Here is a 27,709-nt window from a genome sequence, read left to right as displayed (position 1 = left end):
GCTGAGCAAAAGGGCCGCAAGGTCTTGTCTTTGGTTTTTCTCATTTTCAAAACACCTATGCAATGTCGTGGGTGCGGAAGACTTTAACGCTCTCAAATCAAGCTTGGAACGAGCACATAAAGGAGCACAGACTGCAACAGGCTGGAGAGCAGAAGTTTAAAAATCATGATTCAAGACGATCATGGCGGCTGGGCACTGAGCCGATACCAAGATGAAATATAACCAAGAAAGCTGAAGCCCCGCCCTTCAGTTGTGCAAGCTCAGGGTGTACAGGGTTTTACACAACAGATAACCACTGGTTTTTAACATCCAGCAAGAGACAAGTGCCTGGACAATCTGATCTGCTGTGCAGCACGGAAGAACCTTCGGATCTAGCAAGAAACAAAGGGAAAGGGTAAGGAATGAACGATCATTTCCATGCTTGGTTTTGGCTTTGTACCTTTAAAAACAATATCTCGGGCATCCCTGGTGGCGCAGTGGTTGAGAGTCCGCCTGCCGATGCGGGGGACGCGGGTTCGTGCCCTGGTCCGGGAGGATCCCACGTGCCGCGGAGCGGCTGGGCCCGTGAGCCATGGCTGCTGCGCCTGCGCGTCCGGAGCCTGTGCTCCGCAACGGGAGAGGCCACGACGGTGAGAGGCCCGCGTAACGCAAAAAATAAATAAATAAATAAAAATTTAAAAATAAAAACAATCTCTCACAAATAAATTGTCAAGAAATAGAAAAGTTATTGACGTCTGGCGTAAGTATATTGTGAAAAATCTGTCCTAGTACTGCGTAAGGCTGAAAACAGATTTTGGAAATTGAAATGTAACATGGTGTGGAAAACCCTGAACGAACTTTTTGGCCAGCCCAATAATTAAGGAAGCACTGGCTATTGGTGTGGGGTATTAATATGGGATGTTACTTCTTTTGTTCCTGAGTTAAGTCATTAACTATTAACCAACCAACCCAGTTAACATTAATCAACTAGGTGTTAAATAGCCTCCTGTCATTTGAAAGATTCAAATGAAGATGCTTTTAAGATTCTGGAATTATTCTATTTCATGCTTATAAAGCATCAAGTCTGGAAGTGCTGGATGAGAGGAACGGGGGTCGTTCATGATCGTTATGATGGGCATTGATCTCTTACAACTACATTTGCAGCCCAGATTCTGTTTTGCTGACTGGTTAAACAGACAGCAGCTCTCTCCTTCTCCTGTTCTGTCAGCATCGCCCAAACAGTAAACAGGTATGAGCCTGGTCCAGGAAGCCATGGCTCCAGTGTAGGGTTTCAGGTAAAGGGCAGGATCCTTGAAGAAAAGATGACATATTTGCTTTTCACTTGGATCTACAGTCCATGACTATAGCTGGAGATCCTACCCTCATTAGAAAAATATAACAATATGATTCGATGTGAAAACAAAACCAAAGAAACAACATCCACCTCCTCCTGGAGTATAAGCTCCTCCAAACATGCTCTTAGGTTTATTAACCACATAGTTCTTACTTCTGCTTTATGTCCAAGTGTCTATTACACCTCAAGGATCATCCATTCTCTGCCCACTTGTATCTTTCTCATTCTTAATAAATTAGCTCAAAGCCCACTTTCTCCGGGACCACCCACTGCCTAGCCCAGCGGGCAGGGACCCTCTTCTCCTCTGATGTCCTGGCACCACCAGCAACCTCATACTTCCTGGAACCGAGCTCAGTGCCAGATGCTTTCCACGGGTCGTCTCCTAGGCTACAGAGGTCAGTTTTGTTAGCACAGGTTTCTGTAGAGTTTAGGGAATCAGACCAAGCTGCGTATATTTCGTCTTTCTAGCCTACAAATCTTTGACAAGGACGGCGATTGAAGGTAAGAGAGCCCCGAGCTGGCGAGGAATAAGACAGTGCAGCTGGCGAGGGATTTACCCGGCTCCCTGACCCAGGGAGCCCTGAGCAGGGAGCTTTCACTGCAGAACAAGCACAGGAGTCCCACCTTCTCACAGCATGATTATTGTCTCCCAAAAGTCGACCTCTGCTGGGTCACTCGCCGTCTCAAGCAAACGGCTAAGCTCTGAAAGGATCAGCCAGTCAGCTGCATAAGCACTGGGATCCCCTGCTCTTCAGCAGCGCTTTAAACATTACTCACCTCAGACCAGGGGGGCGACACTGGACACGCAAGCACATGACACTGCACGCACTAAAGGAAGCTTCTGGACCTAATTTGTCCGCCACGGCCCCGCCTACTCACCCGCTCACAGGCCCAGCTGCCCACCTGGCAGTGCATCTGTTTCACAAAAGCTCTGAACAATCGACTGACCCTGATGACACTCAGGTGCCCAGGGTGGAAACACAGAGCAGCGCCCTTAACCCTAAACGGGGGCGTGTAGGTAAAGGCGTTCCTCCTTGCGGGACGTCCGGCCGAAGGATTTGTGTACCATAAGCCAGGCTGGATGAAAGCTCCCCAGATAACGAAGCACCAGTTTAATTATGTCCTCAGAAAGCAGAGCGCAGGTAGCGCACGCCTCCCCGATCAGCCCAAACCCCGTGAGGACGCGACGCGCAGCATCCCAGAGCCGCTGAGCCCGCGGGCGCTGAGAGCAAGGGGTGCTCGGAAGAAAGCGATCCGGGGCGCCTCCAGGTGTCCGGTTCCGGCTTGGTGTTTTTGTTTTTGTTTTTGTTTTTGTTTTTTCCGGTACACGGGCCTCTCACTGCTGTGGCCTCTCCCGTTGCGGAGCACAGGCTCCGGATGCGCAGGCACAGCAGCCATGGCTCACGGGCCCAGCCGCTCCGCGGCACGTGGGATCCTCCCGGACCGGGGCACGAACCCGTGTCTCCTGCATCGGCAGGCGGACTCTCAACCACTGCGCCGCCAGGGAAGCCCTCGGCTTGGTTTTTACAGGGAAGAGCCAAGAGGGAGCATGCGCGGGAGAGCAGAGGGATTTCAGAAAAGAGGCGCTGGGGGCTTAAGCTAAGCGTGGGTGAGAGGCTCCCCGCACTGTGTCTGTCCCCAGAGTACGAACGAGATCAGACGCTGAGCACACGAAGCCCGAGGGGACAGCCCGGCGACACGCACGCTGCTCTAGGAACCGAGGACACTCCCTTCGAGGCAGCGAGCTGGGCTGTGAGAGGACGTTTACCGTGGAAAAGGGGGAACTGAGATGGTGCAACGCCCTTCCCCGTCCACTGGCCCAGGCTGGGGCAGACGTCTCTGCACGGGGCTTGTCCTGGGCCCTCGCTGATCTCCACCTCGGTGATGGACCTGCTTCCCTCCCACACCCGCCGATCAGCCACAGCAGGCCAGGAGGCGGCCCTCCTCCAGGAGCTGCGCAGCCGTGCGGCCCTGGATGGACCAGCCACAGTGGGGAAGCAGCGCCCGTGAGCCCTGACGCAGGCTCCAGGGGCGTCTGTGACACGCGGGTGACCCCAGTCGGCCTGACCCCGTTCACAGCTCTGCTCGTAGCTCAGTGATCTGTCTGCAGACCCTCTGGGAACGCCACCAAGCAAACACCCAGGGGTGAGGAAGCCCAGATGACGCGCAGGGACGTGGCTCGCCGGACTGGGTGCGCCGCTGGTCTCACGTGCTCAGACGCAGACCTCTTCTCCAAATGATGCACTCGACTGCCTTCTGAATAGTGAATCTGGGTTTATTATCTCCTACAGATGTTCTGCAGGCCCAGCCCGCTCCTGAGACCGTTGAAACAGATTGTCACCAACTGTCACTGACACGCAGAAACAGACATCCAGTGTCACTTTGGAATGGGATGCTCTGACTCGACGTTTCGATGTCTATTTATATTTTTTCAGGTTCTACGAAGGCAGAAACAGTTTCTGCAAGCCAATGTTTTTACTGGGGAGACGGCCGCAGAACAGCTAACTGTCCTCCAGGGGGGTCACAGGCTCGTGTTGTTCTCTCTCTAAGAACTTCTGTGTCCTCAGCATGACGGTGCCACGGCCGGAACAGGCCCCGCAACACGCCCCCTCTGGCGTTGGGCTACTCACACCCCGTTCTCCACTCGGGGTACGACGGAGCCTGCTGTGCCCCCCACCTCGCTAGAACACAGGCTCTTAGCGGCTGGAGGGTCTTTGAACCTGGACAGGACCAAGAAATTTAAATCTCCTGGTTCTTTGGATTTGATCACGTACAGCAACCATCAGCATCACTGGCTTCTGTGCCAGTCACCTTGCCAGGGAGACACACGTGTTTCCTTCTCAATGTCCTGCCCACAAGTTGTGACACAACCAGCCACCCTTGGTGAAGCCTGTCTTCCTTGTGACTTCGCTGCGGCCTCAGCCTACACTCTGCACGTCTCCACTTGCAAACGTGCAGAGTCAGCAGAGAGCAGTTGTGCTCTGTATGAGCCGTGCAGACTCGAGGATCAACTCCAGGAGGATGGCACAATACGTGCACTGCTTGCGAATAAAATTAAACTTAATAAATGGGAAGGATACCGACATGGAGACAAAATAAGGGTAAAGGAGACAGTGAAGCGGGAGAGTGAGGTTAATCTCAACACGCCTTTGGTGCAGACGGCCCTCGTGTTTGCGGGGAGGGGAAGCCCGTCAAAAGAAAAAGCACCGAGTGGACTGAACTGGACAGAGGTAAGGGCCACTTCTTGATCCTGAAACAAGAAAGAACCTGTCCTCGTGGCCCTAGCCACAGCTGTGCAGGTGGGCTGACAGTACGCGCACCTGTATCTTGACAAACAACAGTCTGCAGGGGGCTATTTTTATAAGCTACATCCAGTGCAGGCCTGGGGCACAGCCCTGAAGTGGACGGAATCACTCAGTGGAAGAGAGGCCGGTGGTCTGTATACACTCACCGCCAGCTAACCCAAAGAGAAGGCGCTAGAAGACCAAGAGTGGGGGGCAATTCTTTCATGCAAATCGTCTACACTTTTCTCAGATTTTGATAAAAATTGAGCTCCTCCCAGACTTTGGGGGCCTGGAGTGTATCTCTTTCTCTGAAGCTGGTGACACGTGGGGCTGTTGGCCTTGAGAATCACATGAAGTAAGAAGCCTGATCATAAGACACCAGATAGAAGGATGTCCCCTTTCTACAGAGACGGCGGGACGGGGCTCTCCTCGAGAAGCAGTTGGGCTCCGCTCAAGCACACAGAGAACTGGGCAAGAAGGTCCTGAGTTTCCACACCCATATTTTCAGCCTAACAGATTTTAAGCAGGTGTAGCCAAATGTCTCCTTCGGCCATCGCCTCCAATGCCAGGAAAGATCCCTGATTCCAAGTGACGTGGCCTCTCCGTGGACCCTCCAAGGTAAGCAGGTCGGAAAACATATGCTTAGGTACCAGATGGAGGTTAAGTTTCTCTGTAGGTTTGCTAACTATACACCAGTAAGTGATCATGTTTAGTTGTAGGAGGACTGACCCAGAGTCCGTCCTTGGAGGCAATATTCAGAGAGCAGGGACATTGTCTTCTATGGCCCAAGAGATGCAAGACGTGGTAGAACGTCGCGGCCAACAGAGGTGAGACCCGAGTGGCCGCAGGCAGGCCTGTGGGGATATCGTGGCTAAGCTCCCCTGCTAACTGTGCCAACACTGACTCTTCACCAGAATACGCATAAAAGGGCGCCTGCATCCAAGACTTTTCCTGGCCACCTCAAGTAATCTGAGCTTTGTCTGCGGAATTCTCGCACACACGGCCAATTCCTTCCAAAGAGGAAACACCGCAGGGGCCAGGAGAAAGATGCAGATGGCTCTGTCTCCAGCACCCCGAGCTGCAGTGGCCTTGCCTCCACACCTGAGGCAGAAATGGCGCGTCCGGTCCAGGCCCCTGAGCAGAGCGTCGGCGTGCCGGGCGGCCGCGACCGAGCTGGCGGTAGGCTCGTATCACCTACGCTTGAGGAGGATAACTGCTTACGGGATTCAGATTCCTTTCTAACCAGTGGAAGGACCTCACTTCTTTAATGCATCAGGATCTCTCCATGTCACATGCACAGAACTTGCCCCTGGTCGGGCTGAGAGACTTCTGCAACCACCAAAGCTGCAGATGCTGATTTTTCGTTTTCTTCGTAAGGCAACTCTGATCTCAGCAGTTACCTGGCTCACGCGGACTATGAAAGCCAGGTCGGTGTCTTCACCGTGGAGTCTGGGAAGGTGTGTGACAGGCTGTAAACACAGACTCCCTTCCGCCTTCAGTGGTGAGAAAGCCCAAAGACCTGTGTTCGTCCTCTCTGGGCCACGAGCTGCTTCCCTGATGGCGGGGCTGCATCGGGAGCTCTGCACGGGCAGGCAGACACGCAAGGTCACGTCCATCTGCCAGGCCCAGGAGTCCTAGACGACCCGCCCCTCGCCCGCCTTTGCTGCGAAGACACCGTCGCAGAGTCCAGCATGAAAATCACACTTTCCAAAAGAGGGTGCACAAAAGCTAATGGCAAACTTAGAACAAGGTAACTGCTTCCTAGATTTGAACCTATCCTACTCATTCCTGATAAGAGGAAAGCGCAGGAAAAATAGAACCCCCAAAGCCCAAGGCCGAGATGGAGGAAACAAAGCCTAAGAACACCGGCGTGAGAGCAGGACCGACTTTTAGTCCAAAATCCCACACTGGCTGTGGCCTCGTGCAGACCCTCCCTTCAGAGTGCAGGGTGGGGTCTGCTCCCAGCTCACCCTCAGCTCCAGCCGCTCAAGTTCTAGTTCCTGTCTCTGTCGGTCTGGTGAGGCCTCCTGGAGAATCCCCTTCTAGTACCACCCCTCCCTACGCATCCTCATGCTACGCGCCATCCCAGACACCTGAGCCAGACTGAGGGGAACCAGGTCAGACCCCTTTGCGTCGCCCATGGCCAGCGGCCCAGGCATCCGGGAGCCTGCAGCAGCAAACCCTGTACAGGGGCCTCTGGAAGAAAAGCAGGAGCCCTGCTCCACAGATATAAGGAACGAGGAGGGGTGGAGAGAGATTCCACTCATTTCTATTAACTTTGGTACATTGAGCCTCATTCAGACTGGACACAGAGGCTGTCTGTGGCGGATGTGTGTGTGTCTGTGTGCATACGTGTGTGTCTCTGTCTGAGTTCCATGATGAAGGATGACAGCTTTATAGCAATTTTCTTCTGGTTCCTTTAACACTAATTCACAGAGGTGTTCAATATCGCCCATCTTATCATGAGAGCCATACTATAAAGAATTTTGATCCAATAAGATTCGTGTAAACATATGTGTGTGTGTGTGTGTGTGTGTGTGTGTGTGTGTGTGTGTGTGTGTAACTCTAACTGGCTTCAACATGACTTCTCTAGCTTAAATAGGTGTCACCTATGTAATTTAGGTATCACCGTGGTGATACCTAAATGATATAGACCTGGTCTGTTTAATATCAACATGCTCATCTATAAAGCCCAGAGAAAATAACCCTTCCTCAGAGCCGTAGTGAAGATTAACTGTATTACTGTGTGTAAAGGTTCAAGACCAATACCTTGTAAGTTCTCGATAAATCCTTTGCCAGTACGAACGCTGCTGTGGTTCTCGGTGCTACCGCAGGTTTGTCTTGGGCACTTCTGACCCGTCAACCACAAACCTGTCAGTGGCTTTTTAAAATAAAAAATGAATTCTCCACATCTCAGGCAACATTGCTGCAGGATATAGTCCACACTCTTTAATGGGTATGGTCTCAATCTCACCGAGCCTCCAGCCTGTCTTCGTTTATTGTACGACAACCTCGGTTTGCAGCATGAGTCTCTACTGGCCTCTTTGGTTTCATATATTTAAAGAATTTCTAGAGCAATGCTCTGGATGGCAGAGCCAGAAGATAATCAAAGAGATCATTTCATCCATATTCACTTATGTGAAAATAGAGCGAAGCCACCGCCAGATGGATGCACGATGAATTTAAACCTTCTCCCTGGAGAGGGGCTTCCGAAAAAGACGGCTCTTTCCAGCGTTTGCGAAGGTGACTGCCAGGAAGGTCAGGCACACCCCTCGGCTCGGTCAGAGGTGAACGGGGCACGTCATGGGCGCTTCCCACGTCACATCCTCAGCACTTCCTCGGCCCGGGTATAAAAGCAACCCACTTCTGCCCTAAGGCACTTTGTATCTCAGCTTCTCCTTAGCGGAGGAGACTCTCTGCAGAGTGGCTGACATGAGAAACAGCGTCACGCGGTGGGGAAAGGGCTTTGGATTCGTGGTGGGAAGACAAGCGTAGCAGCCGCTCAGGGAAACGGGGCAACCTCCTCACCTCCACTGAGTTAGGTGTTAAGTGGTCAATCCGACATCATGCAGAAGTGGACTCTAGTCCACTGGTGCATTCTGGGGAAATAGGATGGGCAAAAAGAGTTGGTTCCCTCAACAATAAAGAGTGAGGTCAACAAATGATGTGGCACGACTAGGAAAAAGGGAGGGTTACCGGGAATGGGGATGTGCACCGCTTATCCCTTTGTATTTCTGGTACCTATTTTGCTCCTTTCTTTTCTTCAAAACTTTATTTTCCATTAGAGAAATTACAAAGATAAAATTCCTACTCTGCTGCATTTGAATAAGCAAATTTCTCCCTCTGTAAGATAACAAGTGGGGCTCATTTAACAGGGCAGAGTATTAAACAAAACCTTGACTTCAACCACGCTTTACAGAGCCTGTCAAAGGGTGCGCCCAAAAGTGCTGTTTCATGACAGACGATGCATGTGACTCAGGAGATTTTTTTAAAAATCAGAAAGCTAACACTTCCTGAATTTAAGGAATCTCGGATGACAATACCATCCTGCATCGATTGTCAGATTCTGAGATGTCTGACTTTGAACAGAGGGAGGTGCCTCAGGTTCTCTGTAAATAAGGACAATATGCATTTTAAATACGTTAATTAATTCAATAAGCAAAAGCACAGAGAAAAGACGGATAAGTGGGGTGAGAACTCATAACCCAAAAATCTTCTGCTGGAAATCACGCTTGAACAATTTGTCTTAGGAATTTCTGAAAGTTAATTAACAGCCAAAGAGCAGTCAATTTATCTTTTTCCCTCAGAGGGAGAAACCCTTGATTTTTTCTGAAAAATTGTTCTCGATTTGACAAGTCAGAAGAGAGTGAAGAAAAAAATTAAATCATCCTGTCAGTGAAAACATTCTAGAAGTTTCCATGGACTGCTGGTATTCATTATAAACCAGGTTTTGAGAAGTTTCCACCACCATTGGTCACTGGGGAGTGTCCAGGCAGCCCAACACACAGCGTATGTATTCGAGCCCTGTGGTCTTGGTTGGTCCAATTAAATTCACAGGGAATTAAGTTATCAGGAAGAATAGAACTCAATTTCTACCATCACTGGGCCATTTTCTTTCATTAGTCCTGCCTCTATTCTAAGAGTAAGAACCCCCGTGCTCTGGCCAATATCCACCCTGGATAATGGGATTTTGCCTGTCTCCGCCCCCTTCAGAATTTCTGCAGGAGTGAGTTTTAACTCTCACGGCCCAGGACTGTGCAGCGCTGGGGTGACCGCAGACCGCCAAGAGAGTCCTAACCCAAACAGCACTATCTAGGGGGTGGGCAAATAGTCCTGATGTTGGCTCAAAATCTGGAAAAGAGCTCTTAAGAATGATAACATGACATTTTCAGATAGAATGGGAAACTTCCGTTAGGCACCAGTCTCCACTTCCCTGATTTGTGTAATTGTTACAGCGTTGCTGTCTTGTTAAGAGCATCAGTCCTGGGATCGTAAAACTGCGATCTTCTCCCCTGGAGGACTGGCACTTGGTTTTAAGGAGCACTGCGTTCCCCAAAGCATCTGGCCTTGGGCCAGCTGCTCCATAGGCTTGAGTTTATGAAGAAGGAATCCCAAGTTACAACAGGACGATAAAACAGAGAAGGTAAGTGCGGTTGCCGGGTTCGGAGCAGTTCTGGATTTAAAACACGGGAGAACCAGGAGAATGATTCGGTAAAGGGGTGGCGTGCAGACAGCACGAGGGCGACAGAGGGGGTCTGAACCGCTTCCTTCGGTGATGAGGAGGGACCGGGGGACACTTTCTTTCGGGCCTGTGTGCCCACCAGCCCCGGGGGATCTGCAGATCGCAGGCTGTAACCTCGGAGCCCACAGCCTATCCAAGATCAAGGCCAAGTCAGGGATCGTTACGTGAGCTGAGAAAAGACTGGGGAAACAGCGCATTTACAACGAAGGGAACAAAGATGTAGAAAATGTAGAATTACAGCCGCAGCTCTGATGTAAAGAACTCGGCAACAAGGCCGACGGTTATGAAGGGCCAGTCACCGAGAGAGAACTGGACTCCTAGACGCACGCGTCCCTCTTCTGGAGCAGAGGAGTCGCCGGGCTGAGACGGGGGTTTCACGGCAGGGAGGAGGGGCAAGAGGGGTGAGGGTGACGCGCCACGGCCGTTCCCATCAGGACGGAGGCCTGGCCGGCCCGGGGCGCCCGAGAGGCTCCTGCTGCTGATGTGGACGGAGGATGAAGAATCTGCTCGGGGCCCGTCTGGGCACTTGGCTGGAGGCGATGGAGAGAGAGAAAGTGAAGTCGAAAACAGCAGGCTGCCCACCTGCTGTGGGTAAACTGTTTTCAGGGAATTCGAGTTGTAGGTTTCACTTGAAAGACCGTGAAGGCAGCAGATGGCCCCTCCCTTCTCCTGCCCCTTTTCAATCGCATTTCTGCCGAATACTGAAGACTTTTGTGAGTTTAGAGCTCTCAGCTCCCCATGCGGGGTACCTCCTAACGGGTAAGCGCGCTCCTCTCAGGTTCATTCAGAACAATCAAGAAATAACCTCAACACCCGCTTTTCTCCATTCAGCTAAGTCTTAATAAATGGAAGAAGCGCCAGCGCCTTTCTGTAAGTCGCTTAACATTTTCAGTTGACCTTTATTTTTCTTTCCTCTTCGTGTTAAGAAAAAAAAAATAGCCTTTGCTTCCTCAACTTGCCTTTATCTGTTCTTACTTTGTTGCGAGTGAGTAGTTCCCATAATCTCCTCCCAGCCTTCTCCGATTTCTCCTACTCTCTTAAAAATGGAGAAAAATGTCAACTGAACCAAATATTCTAATAAAAATCTGAGACTCCTGCCAAGTACAACGTACAATGGTTACATTTTAGTTCTCATCTTCTGGATGTCTCTGCACATCCTAGCATCTTATCGCCTTTTTTTTTTTTTTTAAAGAAACAGTGAGTACCAAATAAAGGATTTGTTTCACACACGTTCTCTCGTGTCTGATCAGGCTTTTCCCGGTTCCTTGTGAGTGATTCTCTGTGACATCTGAGACAGAGCCTGCGTCTCAGGACACCCCTGCAGGATATCGCATATTCCCAAACCCTGGACTCTCCTGGCTTCCCTTGTTCCTGGATTCCTGTCCTATGAATCTTGAGGATGGAAATTACACATGTGCTTTTAACCGAGTTTCTACTTGTAACATCCTGTCCTCAAGGAAACTGGATTTAATGGTCCATTTCTTTGTCGCGCTTTCTACAAAATGCGGTTTTCTTCTAAAGGATTAGTCATCTTATTCAGCTACAGATTTAATATTTTAAATTTCATATTTAATCATCAAGTTCACCAGTCGAAAAATAAAATAACGGAGCTCAGTCCCTGTCCCAAGCACTGCTACTTAGAGAACAGTCCCTTCCACGTCGGAATCCAACCCAAACTTGGACACCGAGTGAACCAGCAATGAGGTTTAGCTACATAAAGTCATCAGACAGCTCTTGAGAGCAAAACGCTGTTTAAAACCCTCTCCTACACACGGCACACCTGTCCTCACCTCCACGAGGCTCCGTGCTGGGAGACAGGTACCAGGAAGCCTCTCCGAGCTGGGGGTGAGGAGCTCACTGCGGGTTCAGAGCACATGCGGGTGTGCTCCCAGCTCAGCTAAAATCATGACTGTCTGTGAAGTCAGTACTTGATCTGACACGGAACCACAGAGGCTGACATTTCTAATGGGTGAAATACTGACATCTTCTATTGTCTTTGAAAGAGCCTCAAAGGCCCCAGGCCACTTTGGAGGAGAGTCAACACGGGTCCCTAAGTGCCATGCAGTCCTCGGCACAGATGCCAGTTTCAGGGTCTAATTACCTCTGCGAAAGTATCTTAGGGCAAGGTAAGGACCATTTTATGCTGCCTCAGGAAATCATAATTAATTTTGAAAACATTTAGAGTTGTGCTAAAATATTGCTTGGAAAATCCGGGTGGTGCTTTGAGGGCTTCTCATTGAATCAAAGATCCTATTGCGTCTGCAATCACGAAGGCCCTGCTAAAAGAGATTTTCACGGCTGTGGACTTCAAAAGGCTCTGTGTGGCGGCTTAACTCTCCCTCAGAGGGGCTTTTAGGTTAGGGAGGGGGCTCTGACCGCTGCTGAGTGCTGTGAGGTCCACAGGGCTGCCGCCGCCCTGTGGACCTCACAGCAGTCAGCAGCGGTGGTCGGAGATGCTATGGGCGGGGCTCTTTAATCAAAATAAATCCACGTGGCAGGTCTGGGTGCCAGCATGGAGGAGGTTTGTGGGGCAGTGGACAATTGAAGGCTCTGGTTTGGGGGATGAAGAAGTAAAGTAAAGAGGCCATTTTCAGGTACCAGAAAACCTCAGACACTTTTCAGCACCCTCTTGTTGGTTCTGGCGCTATACCACTAACACTCTGAAGCCCCAGAAGGACATCAGAGCTTCCCCCAAAATTGATGGAGGAAAGAAAGGCTAGGAGTAGGGAACGAGGTTTCTCCCCGTGGACTCACCTGCTCTCAGAACTCTCTCTACCTGCCCTCCTATCTTTAGGTTCTTCCTTATCGAATGCCTACAAATATCTGATTGTGTTGCACCGTAACTGGTAACTAACAAAACCAGTGACTGCTCCATCAGAAGAGATTAAATGAAGCAAAAGGCCAGAGGAGAGTGAAAGCCTGTTGATCCTGTTAAAATTGCACCTCACAATGACAATCAGCCAAAAAAGTGTATTTAAGTGCAAAGGACACAAATCATCTGATCGCTGCAAGTTAGAGGAGGTCATAAACTCTAAGCCATAAAGCTTACTTATCTTGACTTTACTTGTAATAAACTCTCCCTCATCAACCTTTCCCACCAGCTCCCTCCAGAATCAGTTCCTCTACTGGGATGGGGGAGCCAGGTCTGTGGATGGGCTGCTCTCCGGGCGCCAAGTGCAGGCGCGCCTCCATCCGCCGCGGCCTCTGCCTCCATCTCATCTCTGTAACGGTCACGTGTGTGGCCTCCCCTGGCCTTTAGCGGCCACACGTGGGTGTGCAAGTCTCTCCACCAAGGAGAGAGGACAGGGTGGGCTCTCCCTCCTTCTCCTGGTCAGAGAGTACCCACCCTGACATCGAATCAGAACAATGGACTCTGTCTATCAGGTCACCCTCGTCCCACATAGACATCCCACTTATTGAAGACTCATGCTCTGCGCCCTCTAAGTCACGAAAACCACTAGGTAAATCCAAGTCTACCAGTTATCACTCAATACAGAAGCGTCAGAAAGGCTCGGAATAGGAAAAGAGACCCTGCCTAGTGCCCTTAAGTTGCAAACTCTTTTCCAGGCGCCCAGGGCCTCCTGTGTGCTCCTCGCTGGGCTGGCTGGTGGCCAGGGGTCAGCCCATCTCTCAGGAGGACCACGTGGCACACAGGGTGCAGCTTGAAACTCAACACCTGCAAAGCAGCATCAGGTACCCCGGACGCAGCGGGAGCACACGCGGTGGGCGTCAGCCAGGGCTTAGCCTGCCCAAGCAGCCGGGTCCTGCGGGATGCACGGAGGACCGCGGAAGGTGCAGAAGGGGCTGATGGGAGAGATCCTGGCGACGGAGACCCCCCTACAGCCGTGAGGAGCCCTTCAGCAGAGACCAGAGAAGGCGGAAGGGGATGAAAGAAGTGTCGGGCAGGCCAGGGCGGATAGGCTGGCTCAAAAGCCACTGAGATCAAGAGATGCCAGAGCCAAAGGAGGCAGGGCAGGTGTGTAGAGGGAGCAAGGTGTGGTCTAATGCCTTTTTTTAAAACTTCCCTCACGCTGGTTTTTGACTTCTCTCAAGATGGTATGGCAGTTGTATGAGGAAAGTTACAGAAGAAAAGAAGAATCTTCGAGAGCCAAAATCATGACCCGTTTCTCAGGAAGTGGCCCCTCAGGCTGGAGCTTGATCTCTCCATAGGGTAAAACACTGGCCTCCGAAGATTAAATGATCATTTTCCCTCAGTTAGTGTGAGCCGGGAAGTCTGCGTACTCTCCTACACAGTATGTAAATAAACATTTGGCAGAGTCAACAAAGCCCCTAAAAAGTGAATTGCGTGTGAGGATATTATCAGCCTGGCTTGAAAAATAAAAGACCCTTATTGGCCGAAACTTAGAAAAACTGCTTAAAATGAAAACCATCCCTTTTTAGAAGAAAATGCATTGGCATGTGACTTAACAAGTGTCTGCCTACCCACCGTGGTGCTGTATTATTCTGGAAATTGTTTTCTCCTCTCCACAAGAACAGCCTTGATCCAGGAGTTATTTTAAGACCTACTCGTTTTTCCCTAATAAGGATACTTATCTCCCAAAAGGCAAAATGATTAAGTAGTCATGAACGGTACACTCCCAAACATCTACAGTTGCAAAATAAGCTGATCTTTACCGAGTTTGTGTAAAATAGTTTCCGTGCTTGGGGCCTTGGGCTTCACTGAAGGTGGGGGAAGGAAAGGGCTCCTTTGTGCTCACAGCCTAACCGACCTTCTCTCCTACGGGGTGTGGTTTCTGTAGCTCTGATGTGCACCTCTTCACGTGGTTTTCCCTGAAGTGCTAGATGCTCGTTCTCTAAATGGCCCATCTGACTCCCAGACAGCCAGGAATGATGTCACGTGGTACTTCTCAATATCCAGGATCAGCACTTCCCAGAAGATGAATGGCCACTCCAGCCTTTAAATCCAGAGTCCCAGCCCAGGGTCCCATGGACTGGATTCCCCGTGAACACAGCTTCCTTCCTAGCCAAGCACACCCACCAAGAGGAGATGGGAGGGGTTGTACTCTGTCGTAGCATCTCTAACGCGTGAAGAGCAGAGCTTGACCGCACATTCATTAATGACATTCATATTACATGTGCAAAAACCACAGGCAGCTCAATTTAGAAGTAATGCAGTTTTGGATTATCAAAAATAAAAAGAATTGAGGGAACAGTGGTTGACTTCGCCTTCCAAAGCGGGGGGTGCGGGTTTGATCCCTGGTCAGGGAGCTAAGATCCCACATGCCTCGTGGCCAAAACACCAAAACATAAAAAAGAAGCAATAGTGTAACAAATTCAATAAAGACTTTAAAAATGGTCCTCGTCAAAAACATCTTAAAAAAAAAAAATCGAGAGTCTTGGAACCTCAGAGACAAAGAACAGATTGCCTGAAGTTCCTGCGCCACGGTTAAGACTAGCTAAAAGGAGCAAACATTCACCGGGGTCTTTCCGTGGACCAAGCATATGCTAAATTCATCATTTCCCGTTAAGAAAACTCTTGTCCACCGGTGTTGAAACCTGACTGCAGAGGCAAGAGATTGTACCAGACAAGGGAGTGAGAGAGCGCCCTTCTGACTGGAGGACACCATTCGGGGGGCTCCAGGACCCAGAAAGCAGCCTGATTCACAAACATAAACCCCACTGACCACGCACGCAGAGAGACATCGTGCGACGATAATAATAATGTCAGAGATTCCTCCACCTGCACCGAAAGGAAGGCGTGGAGAGGGGCAACAGCGGAAGACCCTCGACAAGTGTCTCAGAATAAGCGTGGGACAGCCGAGTGGTTTGGGCATGGCTGTGCTTTGCTCCCCCCGCCCCCAGACCAGGTCCTGCCTTCTCTGTTCCCTCTGTGTCCGGGGCCTTCGTGCCGGGTATGGCTGGAGGGATACGGAGGTGGATGGGTGACCCTCTAGTCTTCTCTACCTCTGCTCACAGCAGAGAAACATCTTTACCTTTCGGACTGTAAATCCCTCTTTATCATTGACAGGACAAATCACGCAAGGACCACAGAATTTTTCTCAACAGGAAATTATCCAGACTCTGCGTAAGACCAAGATCCAACACTCGCGCTAGAAGAAAGACGTTAGAGAATGGTTTTCATGGTCTCTGAGCCTGTGGCCACACGCACACAATCTGGAGGCGTTTAAAGGAAACAAAGAGGGTGGAAATGAAGCAAAATAGCAACCAGCTTTGCAGCATGTCCCACCGAAGCCGTTGAAACGGCCACGGTGCAGGGGTCATGTCTCTAACTCTGCGACCTCATCAGAGAACTGCAACCCGGCGGGGGTCGGCCGGCGCGGGGCTCACGCCACAGGACCAAGTCCAGTCTCACGTAAATTCCTGGAAGACGCTCGGCCCAGGCGGGGCTCGAGGTCTAACTGCTGAAATCATCATCTGTGGTGTGTCTCAAACACTTATGGGCTTTCTGATGAAAAAGAACATCCATAAAACACTTCTGGGGATGTATTTTTAATAATCATAAGGTTCAACTCACCGCCTCTGTTAATTTGAAATCATTCTTTGCAACTAAATTCGCTTGAGATCCTTCCTCATCCTAAATCCGCAAGGAAACTCAAAGTGGCAGCCGGCGCGTCCGACCGGGCCCGTCGTTCTACTCACCTTGGAGCTGGCGGCCCTTGTACAAATCCCTTGTTTTGGTCGGATGAGCCCTGGCCGTGTTGTCACATTTCGGCTGTTCGTACCTACGAGGAGGGGAAGGAAAGAGGAAAGAGCGAGCTTGAGACACTGAGATGCGGGCTGCCCTCCACACCCGTGTGTTCACACCGCAGGCTTCCTCGGTCCCCGGGACACTTTGGGCGTCTCATCCTCACGTTACAGTGCTCGGGATGTATGACCTCTGGGGACCTTTGTGGCAATTTAGTACATTCTTCACAGCCAGTAGGAAGAAGCGGGGCGCACAGGGCTCCGTCCCTGCACCCAGCGTCTGAAACACAGGCTGTCGAGTGGCTGCCGAACGGCCCTGCCTACGACGGGATTCTGACACGGTTCAGGGTGGGGAGGGGCTGAGGAGGGGGAAATGCGAGAGCACAAGCACTTAAAGCACTAAGTGAGGGCAGGGTCACAGCCCCCCGCCCCCCCGGGGAAGAGTGCAAAGTCTCCGAGAGGAGCTCAGAGTTCTAGACGGACGCATCACTCCAAGACCAACGAATGCAAAATCTCACTCCCGAAGCTACAAAAGGTCGTCTCGGGGTTCAAAGAACACAGAGTGTGTTCCGGGCCCACGGAGCCAACGGGAACAGGGTGGCCCTCGGTGCCTGAGCAGGCGGGACGCGGGGTGCCTGCCGGCTCCTTCACTTCGGGGATACCAGTATTGACAGTGATTCTGGATGATCTGCCGGCTGGGCTCCAGATCCAGGCCCAGGCGGACAGCTTGCCCGGCGGAGCCTCCTTCAAGGCTCTTTACAAAGCCCCTCGGGTGGGACACTGGGGAGACTCCCAGCACCTGCCCCTTTGGTGGGAGGCCCATCACCAGGGGAACCGCCCGTCTTATGGGGGCACAGGCCGTTCCGTAGCGTGCCTGGCAGCTGTGAGGAGCTGCCCTTAGGGCTCTTCATGCGGCCTCGGGGGTCAGGAAAGATTCCTGGAAAATGTGAACGACAGTCAGAGGCGGTCAGGGTGGGCGCAGGAGGGGTGGTCGGGTCCAGGGGCTGCTGATTTTCAGGATGTGAACAAAGTCCCCTTGAGGCCTCACCCTCTCTTGCCGCCCGCTTCCTTTTCACTCTCTCAGAAAGAGATGTGAGATCATGTTTACTTCATAGGGATCATTTCTGATTCTTATTTTTCATCATTTCTTGTTTTCCCACCCTAGGAAATAAAAGAATGACATTTCTCGCTGAAGGGATCCTTTCTCGGCCTCCCTCCCTGGCGCCCGGAGAGCCGGGGCCGGTCTTGGAGGGTCGGGTCCGGCGCGGCTGAAACACCGCCAGGGCACCACAAGCTCCTCCAGCCCCTCACGCCCTGAATAGCCTCTTTGATACCAGAAAACTCAACACCCCACTCACACAAACTTAATATGCCTTTGTGAAACGTTGTGTTTGAAATTAAAGAGTCCCCGACACACTCCGGCTAACAGCAAAGCTATCACGTTTTCGCCAAAAGCCATTAGCTCGTATCCTTTTGAAATGCAGTGGGGTTCGGTGCAGATGGCATTGGAAGCACGGTCACAGGAATGAACGGGGGTGAAGGGACCTCTTACCCACCTGGTGTCTCCTCTCCCACCTGGGACTGAGACAGGTAGGTAAGGAGCCAGAAATTCCGTAGGGGAACATTCGGGAAAGAAGCCAGGTAACGGAGAGATGGCTAAGAGCTCGCTGTCGCTCACGCTTGTTAAATCTGGGGAAACTGAGAACATGCTCAAGACCGAAAACTCCTCGCTTCAGACTCTAGGTCAGCGTCCGTGGGGCTGGGGAGGTTGGAAATGGTGCCCACGCTGGCGCTGACACCTTCACAGCCAGCAGCCCGTGAAATGTGAGCTGTGAAAGAACAAGCAAAGTCCCAGCTCCTAACCAAGCAGGTACAACCAGGGATGGGGCCCCCGCGGAGGCCGAACGGCCCAGCCACCGCCTGGGATGTTTCATCTGTGAGCACGTCAGCCACCGGCTGTTCTGTCACGTTAAGAAGTTGGAACGTTAGTATGAACTCTGTGTACAGCCTGTCAAAGGCGTGGGCTCAACGCCGGCATCCCCCCCACGTGGTGATAAGAAATCACAAAACCGCCGACCCCACTCGGAATCTTTAACTTCGAAGCCGCCTGGAAATTCACCTGACTGTGTGATCACCCGGGTTCTGCTCCGTATTTGGGCTGCAGGTGTCTCAAGAACCCCAGCACTGACGCTGATATGAAAACCTGCGTTTAAATGACAGCATCCTGCTCCTCGTAAAGAATACTGTGACTTGCGGAAATGACCCCCTCGAGAAACAGAATCAGTGCCTTTGAAGATAAAGCCATTTAAATTGTGCTGACCTCTGTCAGCAGCCTTTTCAAAGTGTTTATTTTAACCTATTTGCATAAGATAAGAAAGCACATCTCTTAATCGTCTGGTTGCCCGTCAGATACCAGGCTCTCTGCCAGGGAGAAATTCGATTTCACGCTCACACGGCCAGCAAGCCGCGTGGGCTCCACAGGCTGGGAACGGGGTCCTTGTGCCAGGTCAGAGCAGCCTGCAGCCTGATGGCAGGTGGACAGACCCTCACTGGCCATCAAGAAAGTGAAAGAGAAATGCCCCCGTTCTGGGCGCTAATGTAGTAGCTGGCGGTCAGCCTGAGCCACGCTTAACCCGAGAGCTCACACCAGCTCTCCCCTCTATCAATCAGCGACCAGGCTGGAACCTGCCCCCCTCCTCCCAGGTCCCGTCCCACCACGCGTGGCCTGGGCTCTGGCCTGCAGGGGCTCTGAACACCTCGGCCAAGATGTCAGTTTTGACTCAAAAAGGCAGGGAGACCAGCAGATGCATCAGCACCCGGTCCAACTCATGTTTCTACCTGATGACCAACCCACCGAGAAATTCTGCCCTGTAGCTGCTCTCTGCCTCTGTGTTTATTGTCTTTGGCACAAAGCCTGTAACAAAACGTGTGCTTTGTAATTACCTTTCATGACGACACAAGGAAAGGAGGACTAGCTTATAAGGAGGATGCATTTTATATTTATGTCATCTTGCTGTTCTTGGATTTTTAAATTATTCTCCCCCATCAGAAAACATAGAGAACGATTGGGGGGCGGGACTTGAACTGTCTACCCAAATATAAATCAAAACTATAAAGTATCTCCCTGGAACGGCTTATTTCAGAAAAATCGCAAGAAAGTAGCATTTATGCACCAGAAAGTATTTAAACAATAACACAGAAGACTTTCTGTGACATTGCTACTCAATCACAGTAGAAGCAGGGGTAAGTGAGGGCTGGGGAAGCTGGCCAGCATCTCATAAGATATGCCTTAAACTTGATGATTTTGACTGATTTCCCAGTATCCATGTAGAAATCTGTTTAAACCAATTCCATTTTTCTTGCCAGTGATGGGTTTAGCTGTAGTCATATGATCCAATTACGGCCAATAATCCATGACTTAAGTCGGCTAGGGGACTTTTAGGAAAGGCTGTTTGGTTGCTAAGAAAGAGAGAGATGAGCTGTACGTCCTCTGAGCGTGTGGTGTCTGAATGAGATGCCCGGATCCCTGAAGCCATCTTGTGACCATGAGGGGAGTCTGTCCGAGGGCAAAGGCAACACACTGAGGGTGTCAGAGGAAAGACTTGGGAGACTCTATGTCCTCAGTGACATCACCAAGTCATCGCACCCACTGAAAGGGAAATTCTTCCATCTCTGCACCTCTTCTTTAGAGTACATAGTCCCTCCCTGTTTATGCCTATTTGTCAGATTAATCACTAACAGAAGTGAAGAGCTTCCTAATCGATACATCCTCCCTTTTGACCAAAACGTAATTAGATTCTAGCTCTGGGACCTACGCTGTCGGGGGGCCACACTGCCCCCCCCCCCGTCTGGAATGCCCCCCGCAGACATCGTCGGCTGGCTCCCCGGATTCTCGTGGACCGGAATCCAACCTCAGCATTTTGGGAGCCCCCGGCCGTCCCGCTGAAGTTGGCCCCCTCCGTTCCCTACTTCCTGTATCTTGTCCTCCGGTGCAGCTATCACAAGCCGGCGTATTAACTCACATCCAGCTTATCTGCTTACGTGTCCGCTTTGTTCCCGGAACACCCCCAGCCCCTGGAGCGGTGGTGCCTGCAACACTGAGGCATTTCAGACGTTGAGTGAATGAAAAGTGAACCTCTGGGGGACAGGGAGGGGAGTGTTTCTCGGAGCTTTGAGAGAGCGTATCCTTTCTGTGCTAAACTCTGTCACACGTAGAACCTGCTCTGCGTGGCCTCGGGGGCCCAGGGGGTGGCCCCGTCCGTGCCTGGGTGCTGAACGATGGGGTCCAGGGCCCTCCCTGATGGGCGGCAGCCTGGTCGGAGGGTGACATTCTGGCCAGTTAGAGTGAGGGGAGGCCCACTCTTCCCCCTTCCACGGGGAAGGCCTTTCTTGCTGTCAGAAAAGCCACATTATGTTGTCACGGCTGCGTGATGCTTCTAGAAGCCAGGACAGGAATCAGGCCAGAGGAAGCTGGAGCCCTGAAGATGCAGAGCAGAGAGAACATAAGTGGCTCACAGACACCGCGTCCTTTAACTGCAGAAATAAGCGGAGCCTCTGTCCCCGAGAGCATCGGGAGCAGTCACATTTAAGACTGGTGGGCCGTAAGGACGGCTCGGCCCCGATGGACGGAGCCCTGCGGGAAACGTGCGGGTTCTGACGCCCCCCTCGCTACCGGCCTCAGTTCTGATGGTGTCGGGGTCCTGACAGCCAGCATCGGAGAGGATGAACAGAGGAATGGAAGAATGAGAGAAACGGACAGCTCGAGTCTGAGGGGTCTCCTTCCCTGGGTCTAATTTAAGTCTGTTTCTTGAAACGCAGAGAAGAGGGAGTCCCTCCGTCCTATACAAAAAATAGGGAAAATGAGAACTTGGTACTCTGTTCCAAGAAAGTCTGGGCAGAATGAAATCAGGACAGACGGTGGGGAGGAGGGCTTCTTGTGTTTCTCGTCTGACTGTAAGATAAAAATGTTTATAGGTTCTACAGGGACAACGTGATAAAGCTGACCTCAGCATCCGAGCCAGCCTGCGGAGGCCTGGCTCTGACCGCGTCAGGACTTTTGCTGGCCGGAGCTACGAGATCGTTCTTAGCGCCCGTGCAGCTGGGCCTGGGGAACAAACAGCCCAACTTAAAGTCACAGTCCACGAGCCTGAGTTTGAAGTCATGGAAATGTCATTTCCCAAGAAAGGTTTCTTAGGAAAGGGCACCCCTCCGTACAGGTGCGTTCAGGAACGAGAAAAGCCATTTCTCACACAAAACCTTGGGAAGACTCACGTGCTCTTTTATGTTGGAAACAATCTCCTACGGCCACCCGCAGAGGGAACCTCAGTCTCTGGCCCGGACACCCCATCGGGGCCATCGGCGTGCAGGGCAGGCCACCTGTCCGGGGCGGCTGGGGCCTGGGGTTCCCATCCTCGAGGGGCCTGGTCTCCCGAATGAGCCAGATGGGGCTCCAGGTGCGGCTGGACGTTCCCGTGAGGAAAAGTCCGCTGGCTGCCTGTCCTTCGAGCCCCCGGAATCTACATGGGCGCGTCTCCCCTTCGACACGCGCCATGGTCACCCTTGAGAAATTGGGGGAAGTATCTTCGGAGGCGTCAAGGTGCTTCACGCCTCAGTGCTGCGGGGGGAACCAGGACTTAAACTGCGTCTCACGTGCGAGGTAATAGTGTCCTTTACCTGTAAACTACTTTTATACCAATCTGTGAAAAACCAAAGGTCAGTTCATATGGCCAAGAGCCGCAAAAACACCCTGGCTTGTTCACACTATTTCCAGGAACAAATACCAGGTCTTCTCCTGGTGCTACTATAAAATGACTTGCTTTGCTCGGACTCACGCAAAACATGAACGAACGGGTCGGTGTGTGTTTCAGACCCTGGGCAACTACTGTTGCCCCTGACCTCAGCACCCTCTTTCAGTGGTAATTTCAGGAGACAGGTGCCTCTGGACCACAGAGAGCTGTCCTGTGAAACGCGAGGTTCCCTTTGCCAACACCGGGGACAAAAGCAGCTGAGGTGATAGATGATACATTCTAGGTGCCCACCCGAGCCTGGATACCAGAGCCATTTTTCAAACTTCCAGCCTCTGCATGAATACAGAGAGGAGCAAAACAGCCTAAAAGGTCTGTCTTCTCTACCCTCGCGCCATCGCTGGCGTCGCCAGCTCCTGGTGACGGCAGGGAGGTGGGCTCCCGCGGGCACAGGCGTTCGTGCCGCACTGAGAAGCGGGCTGAGGTCCGGGGCATGGGCATCGCATCCGCGGCGGGCGAGCCGCGGGGGCTCTGCGTTCCGGGGTCTCCCGGCCGCACGGAGCCTTACCTGGTGGACGTGCCCGGGATGGGGCGGCCGGTGTCCACCAGGACGCACCAGCAGTAGCCCGTGGACGGGTGGCACTGCACCGGCTTGTAGAGGCCGCCGTGGGCGCACTCGGGGATGACCACGTTGTCGTTCTTGGGGTGCCTGGCCTCCTCCAGGGCCGACTGCTGTTCCTGGTCACACGAGGACACTGCGGCGAGAAGGAGACACGGGTGAGGCCGCGGCTGGCCACCCGGGGAGCCCACGGGGGCAGAGGCTGAACGGGAGGCACAGGGGCCGGCGAGGAGGGGTCAGGGCGGGCGGTCAGCGTCCACGGGTGGATCTGGCGCCCCGCGGACGCCCGGAGGCCACAGGCGGGAGCCAGGCCCCAGGCCCGGCCACGGTCCTCGGCTCTGGGTCGCCGTCAGGGGCCCGGGCCAGCAGGCACGTGGTCCAGTCCCGGCGAGGCCTCGCGGCGCCTCCCGCTGCAGCCGGGTGTGCTGACGTCACTCTCCACACCCCCCGGAGGGTCCTGGAAGGGCAGCCCCCCACCCGCCCTGAGGGCTGACTGAGGCTGCGTCTGGACATCCCGGATGCAGTATCTCCAAACGGGCTGCGTTTCTGGAAATTAGTCAAGAGGAAGAAGATGAGGGACCTTGTTTTAAAGCTGTGTCCGGGGGTTGTAGCTCTGAAGCTCATCCACATGAAAACTAAGCGATCACTTAAAACAATTCCAGGACCGGGTATTTCCACGTATAAAGGCTTATGTCTTTTTATGTTAATACATTCAGTTTCTTTTTTGCGTCTGGACACGAGCTAACTTAGATCCACCTTCCGCCCCAAACAGACCGAGAACGCCTTCGAACCATGTCAACGAGTCCCTGCTACTCAGTGATCCTCAGGCGGTAATGAATTTGAGTCAAATAAAGGTGAGGAACACTGGATGCCTCACTAGAGAGCCACACGAGCTTTAAAACATAACCCAGAGAACACTGGGCACAGAATATTCCAACTGTTCCCGTTCTGCATCCTTCCAGCCCAAATACATGGCATTCGAAATTCACAGCAGCGAACTAAACCTCCTCGTCACTCGTGTTAAAGGATTCCAAATGTGGGCGCTTGTTTCCAGTTTCCGCCCTCGGAGTGGGGTTTCTCCGGGCTTGGCCTCCGCCCCGAATCAGAGCCATCGCGAACGAACAGGCCACCGCAAGACCTCTCACCCTCGGACCCAGGGCTGTCTCAGAACAGGCTCTCCCTCACCTCAGCTGTCTTGGGGGATCGAAAGACTCTTTGGTTTCCAGGCTCCTCCGTAAAAGGGAAAAGAAAACAGACAACGTATTGGACGAACATATTTTAAATAAAATCTTTAGAGCGATTTCCTGCTTAGAAAGTCATTTTCCACAAATTATGTTTTAGCCTGCTTTGAAACGAACTGACTGCAGTTTGCAGGGGGGGTTATGACTAGATGTAGCGCCACACAGGTGGCGAACCCCCGGACGCTGGGAAGGAGCGTGCTTCTGTGTCAGCGCTGCCGTGGCTGGTGATGGTACCTAGGGGTTAGGCACCTGACTCAGGTGACAACTCAGGTTACCAGGCCGAAGGGGGTTCCATATGCAGTGTGTCACAGAAACCCTGTTTCATAAAGCTTAGCTCTCACTTTCATTATGTTGCCAGCACTGAAAAGATGCCTGAAAATAATTCTTTTTAACTGCCTGGCGTATCACAGGCACTCAATAAATCGGTTTTGAGATAACTCACAGTCATGACATTAACAGTTACAAAACCACCTAGATTTTCTTTCCCTAGTAATTCCATCTACAGTCTGAGGATAGTCACATGTACGTTTAATGCTGTGACTAGTTCATCTACTGCCCGTGTTGTCGGATGCTGCTATTGTGTGAGCATGGCATCTCTGCACACGTCCCGGAGGGACACAAAGGGACGGGGCACCTGGGATTCTCCCCTCACTCTGACTCAGAGGACACTCACAGCGCTTCCTCCTTGGCCGACCTCAGCCTCCTGAAAATGGACGAGGAGGGTGGAAGCTGCATTGCTGTGTGTCCAGACTGACGTCCTGTAGGATAATCTCAAAGCCCAGGGTGGTTCAGATCTCACAGTCATTCTACGTTGTTTAATGAACACGAGAGAAGAAGGAAGAAATGGCCCTCGAACCACGCCATGCGGTTCTGTTCCTACCAGCGAGGGCCCTGGTCCCTGCTACGGAGACAGCCCTGCACCCTCAGCTCGCGCCCCCTTTAGGCAGGGATGCGGTCTGTGAGCGCGCGGGCCAGGGACCAGGGCCCGAGCCCACTGCGGGGCGCTGAGCTGTCTTGAGCTGCCCTCTGCTCTCCGAGGCACCCATGTAATTCCACTAAATTCCCTGTGGCTTTCATTTCCAGAAGTGGATCTTTTTGGGGGGGGGTCGGGGCAGGCTGCAAATTAAAAGAGTTTTAAATAGCAAAGTTATGATTCTAAATCAGTCCAACATCAGGATCGGGCATTTGGTTTCCGTCGGCGGTCATGCTGTATTGACTGGTGCACTCAACAAACATCGCGCCAGGCGCTGCTCTGGGTGCTAACAGGGTACCCGTGTAGGGGATTTCTAATACACAGTTCATCTCTAACACGCACAGAAAATGAATGGTGCTGCATTTCTTATAACAGCACCACCCAGTTTTTTAAAAATTTCATACTGATTGTTTCCTATAAGTTCTGTACTTTTCTATGCACTCTGGATTTTGCTCAGCAAATAGGTAGATACATAAATCAAACCGCCCCCTGTGTTACAGGGTTAATTTAACGAGGCTTTCGCTCCAACTGTGACTAGGAAACTGGCTTGGAATCAAAATGACAATGACTCACATTTCCTTCTGAAGTGACCGATTCGTTACTTTAGATCGTGGGGGCAACCTAAGGAGGATAGAGGCTGAGCTACACGTTTTCAGAGGCAACTGGTTCCTGTCTTTTGAAACCCTCAAAGTAGCAGGTCCGTCCCTAGCTGGAGTTCCACATGCAGGCGGCTCAGCTGATGGCGGGGCCGCCCCAGGAAGCTCTCCTGGGGACACACTGCTTCCTTTCCTGAGCACTTGGCCCTTTTTCAGAAGCTTTACTAGGGAACAGAATTTATGGTGTGACTATCTGGGCACAAAATGCTTTCCATGCTCTATCCAAGAACATACTGTATCTATAGAAATAGTTCTGGAAAATTCTTGAAATGGCCCTTTTGAGGATTTTACATCATATTTGAAGGCTCATCATAAGCAAGGTCGTACTGATTGAGTCAACCACCTCTTAAAATGTGCTGAGAATGTTGTAAAATACGGCAGACATCGTTGCCAAGTCAGAAGAGATTCTGTGTCTGTTTATATAAACATCCTGGCTGAAGTCAGAACCGTTCACTTATGCAATTTTATTTGGTAAACCTGGCTCCGTGTGGGGAATTCAGTTTCTCTTATGGGAGAAATTCAATTACATTTTACATTTTAGGGCCATATGGAAGGAAGTAGATCTTCTTTAAACAAATTCATGATGGTCCAAGGGAGCAGAGGCTAAAGGGCTGTCCCGTCTATCTGTTTAAAAGTCACCCTCCTCGGGCTTCCCTGGTGGCGCAGTGGTTGAGAGTCCGCCTGCCGATGCAGGGGACGCGGGTTCGTGCCCCGGTCCGGGAAGATCCCACGTGCCGCGGAGCGGCTGGGCCCGTGAGCCATGGCCGCTGAGCCTGTGCGTCCAGAGTCTGTGCTTCACAACAGTGAGAGGCCCACATATCACAAAAAAAAAAAAGTAAAGAAGTAGGGCTTCCCTGGTGGCACAGCGATTGAGAGTCCGCCCGCCGATGCAGGGGACGCGGGTTTGTGCCCCGGTCCGGGAAGATCCCACGTGCCGCGGAGCGGCTGGGCCCGTGAGCCGTGGCCGCTGAGCCTGCGCGTCCGGAGCCTGTGCTGCGCGTCCGGAGCCTGTGCTCCGCAACCGGAGAGGCCACGACAGTGAGAGGCCCGCGTACCACAGAAAAAAAAAAAAAAAAGTCACCCTCCTGAGACAGCTGAGCTCTGCCCCATCCCGCTGGGGCCAAAACGAGATGGCTGAGGGGAAAAGCTCCTGGAGCGAGATTCTCTCCGGCAAAGATGGCCCTGTTCTGTGCAGGATGTTAATCGCGCCTGGAAATGGAGATGAACGGCCAACAAGCCGTATTTCATCGCACTGGAAGCTCACCCAATCACTGAGACACACGGGAACAGGACTCCAAAAAGACAAGTACCAACCATGTTTTAGAAAATTGTCAGTGAGATCTCATCACATGGTAGGAAAAAGCACAGAAAAGGAGACCCTTCAGAGGAAGTAAAAATGGAGAGGACCAAACAACGATGGTGGAAATAGGAGAGAGGGAAGGAGGGGCGGTTGAAAGGCGCATGTGAAGTTCTAGTCACGACTGGCTGAGGACCCGGTGAAAGCGTGTGTGCCGGTGGAGAGGTCTGCAGCTGGCTGATGGGTCAGGGTCGCAAAGGGCACCAAAGCTGGAGTTTTACAGTAATTATCTCATGAAAAGTTAGGTTTGAATCCATTCCAAAAGGATGTCCTCCAATGGATAAAAATAAAGTTTGGGATTCTGGAAATACTTCAGCAAGAAAATAAAATAACTAATACTCACAAAATTCAAATTATACCATCCACTTTAACAGGTCAGAGGAAAATATTTACGTTTTCTTTCCTATTCAGACGAGATCAGGCACGTTCGGGGTGGTATGACCAACCGTGACTTCTTTGCTATTGGGCAGGGCTTTAACTACATAATTTTCTCTTATACTGAATGTTGAGGAGTTAATGTGTGAAAGAAGAAGAACTGAAAAACTGAACAGAAGGAACTTTAATGTGGGCATCCAAAGGAAGGTGAGCTGTGTC

The 27,709-nt window shown here is 51.8% G+C and overlaps 1 protein-coding gene across 6 annotated transcripts in view; it reads right to left on the bottom strand.

The window, feature by feature from the left end:
- SMOC2 (SPARC related modular calcium binding 2) overlaps positions 1-27,709 on the bottom strand; it is a 155,832-nt gene that overhangs the window by 28,014 nt on the left and 100,109 nt on the right. For all 6 annotated transcript variants that reach the window (XR_010836137.1, XM_059083330.2, XM_059083331.2 and 3 more), the window contains 2 exons: positions 22,838-23,024; positions 16,481-16,563 (listed from right to left, as the gene is read on the bottom strand). Coding sequence is in view for 5 of the 6 variants with exons in the window: in XM_059083330.2 (XP_058939313.1) it covers positions 16,481-16,563; positions 22,838-23,024 (270 nt within the window). In the remaining variant the exon portion in view is untranslated. The remainder of the gene's footprint in view (positions 1-16,480; positions 16,564-22,837; positions 23,025-27,709) is intronic.

This window comes from Kogia breviceps, chromosome 13, assembly GCF_026419965.1.
Source record: "Kogia breviceps isolate mKogBre1 chromosome 13, mKogBre1 haplotype 1, whole genome shotgun sequence".
Taxonomy (NCBI): Eukaryota; Metazoa; Chordata; class Mammalia; order Artiodactyla; family Physeteridae; genus Kogia; species Kogia breviceps.
Note: the sequence above shows the minus strand (reverse complement) of the source record. Positions and strands in the feature narration are given on the sequence as shown.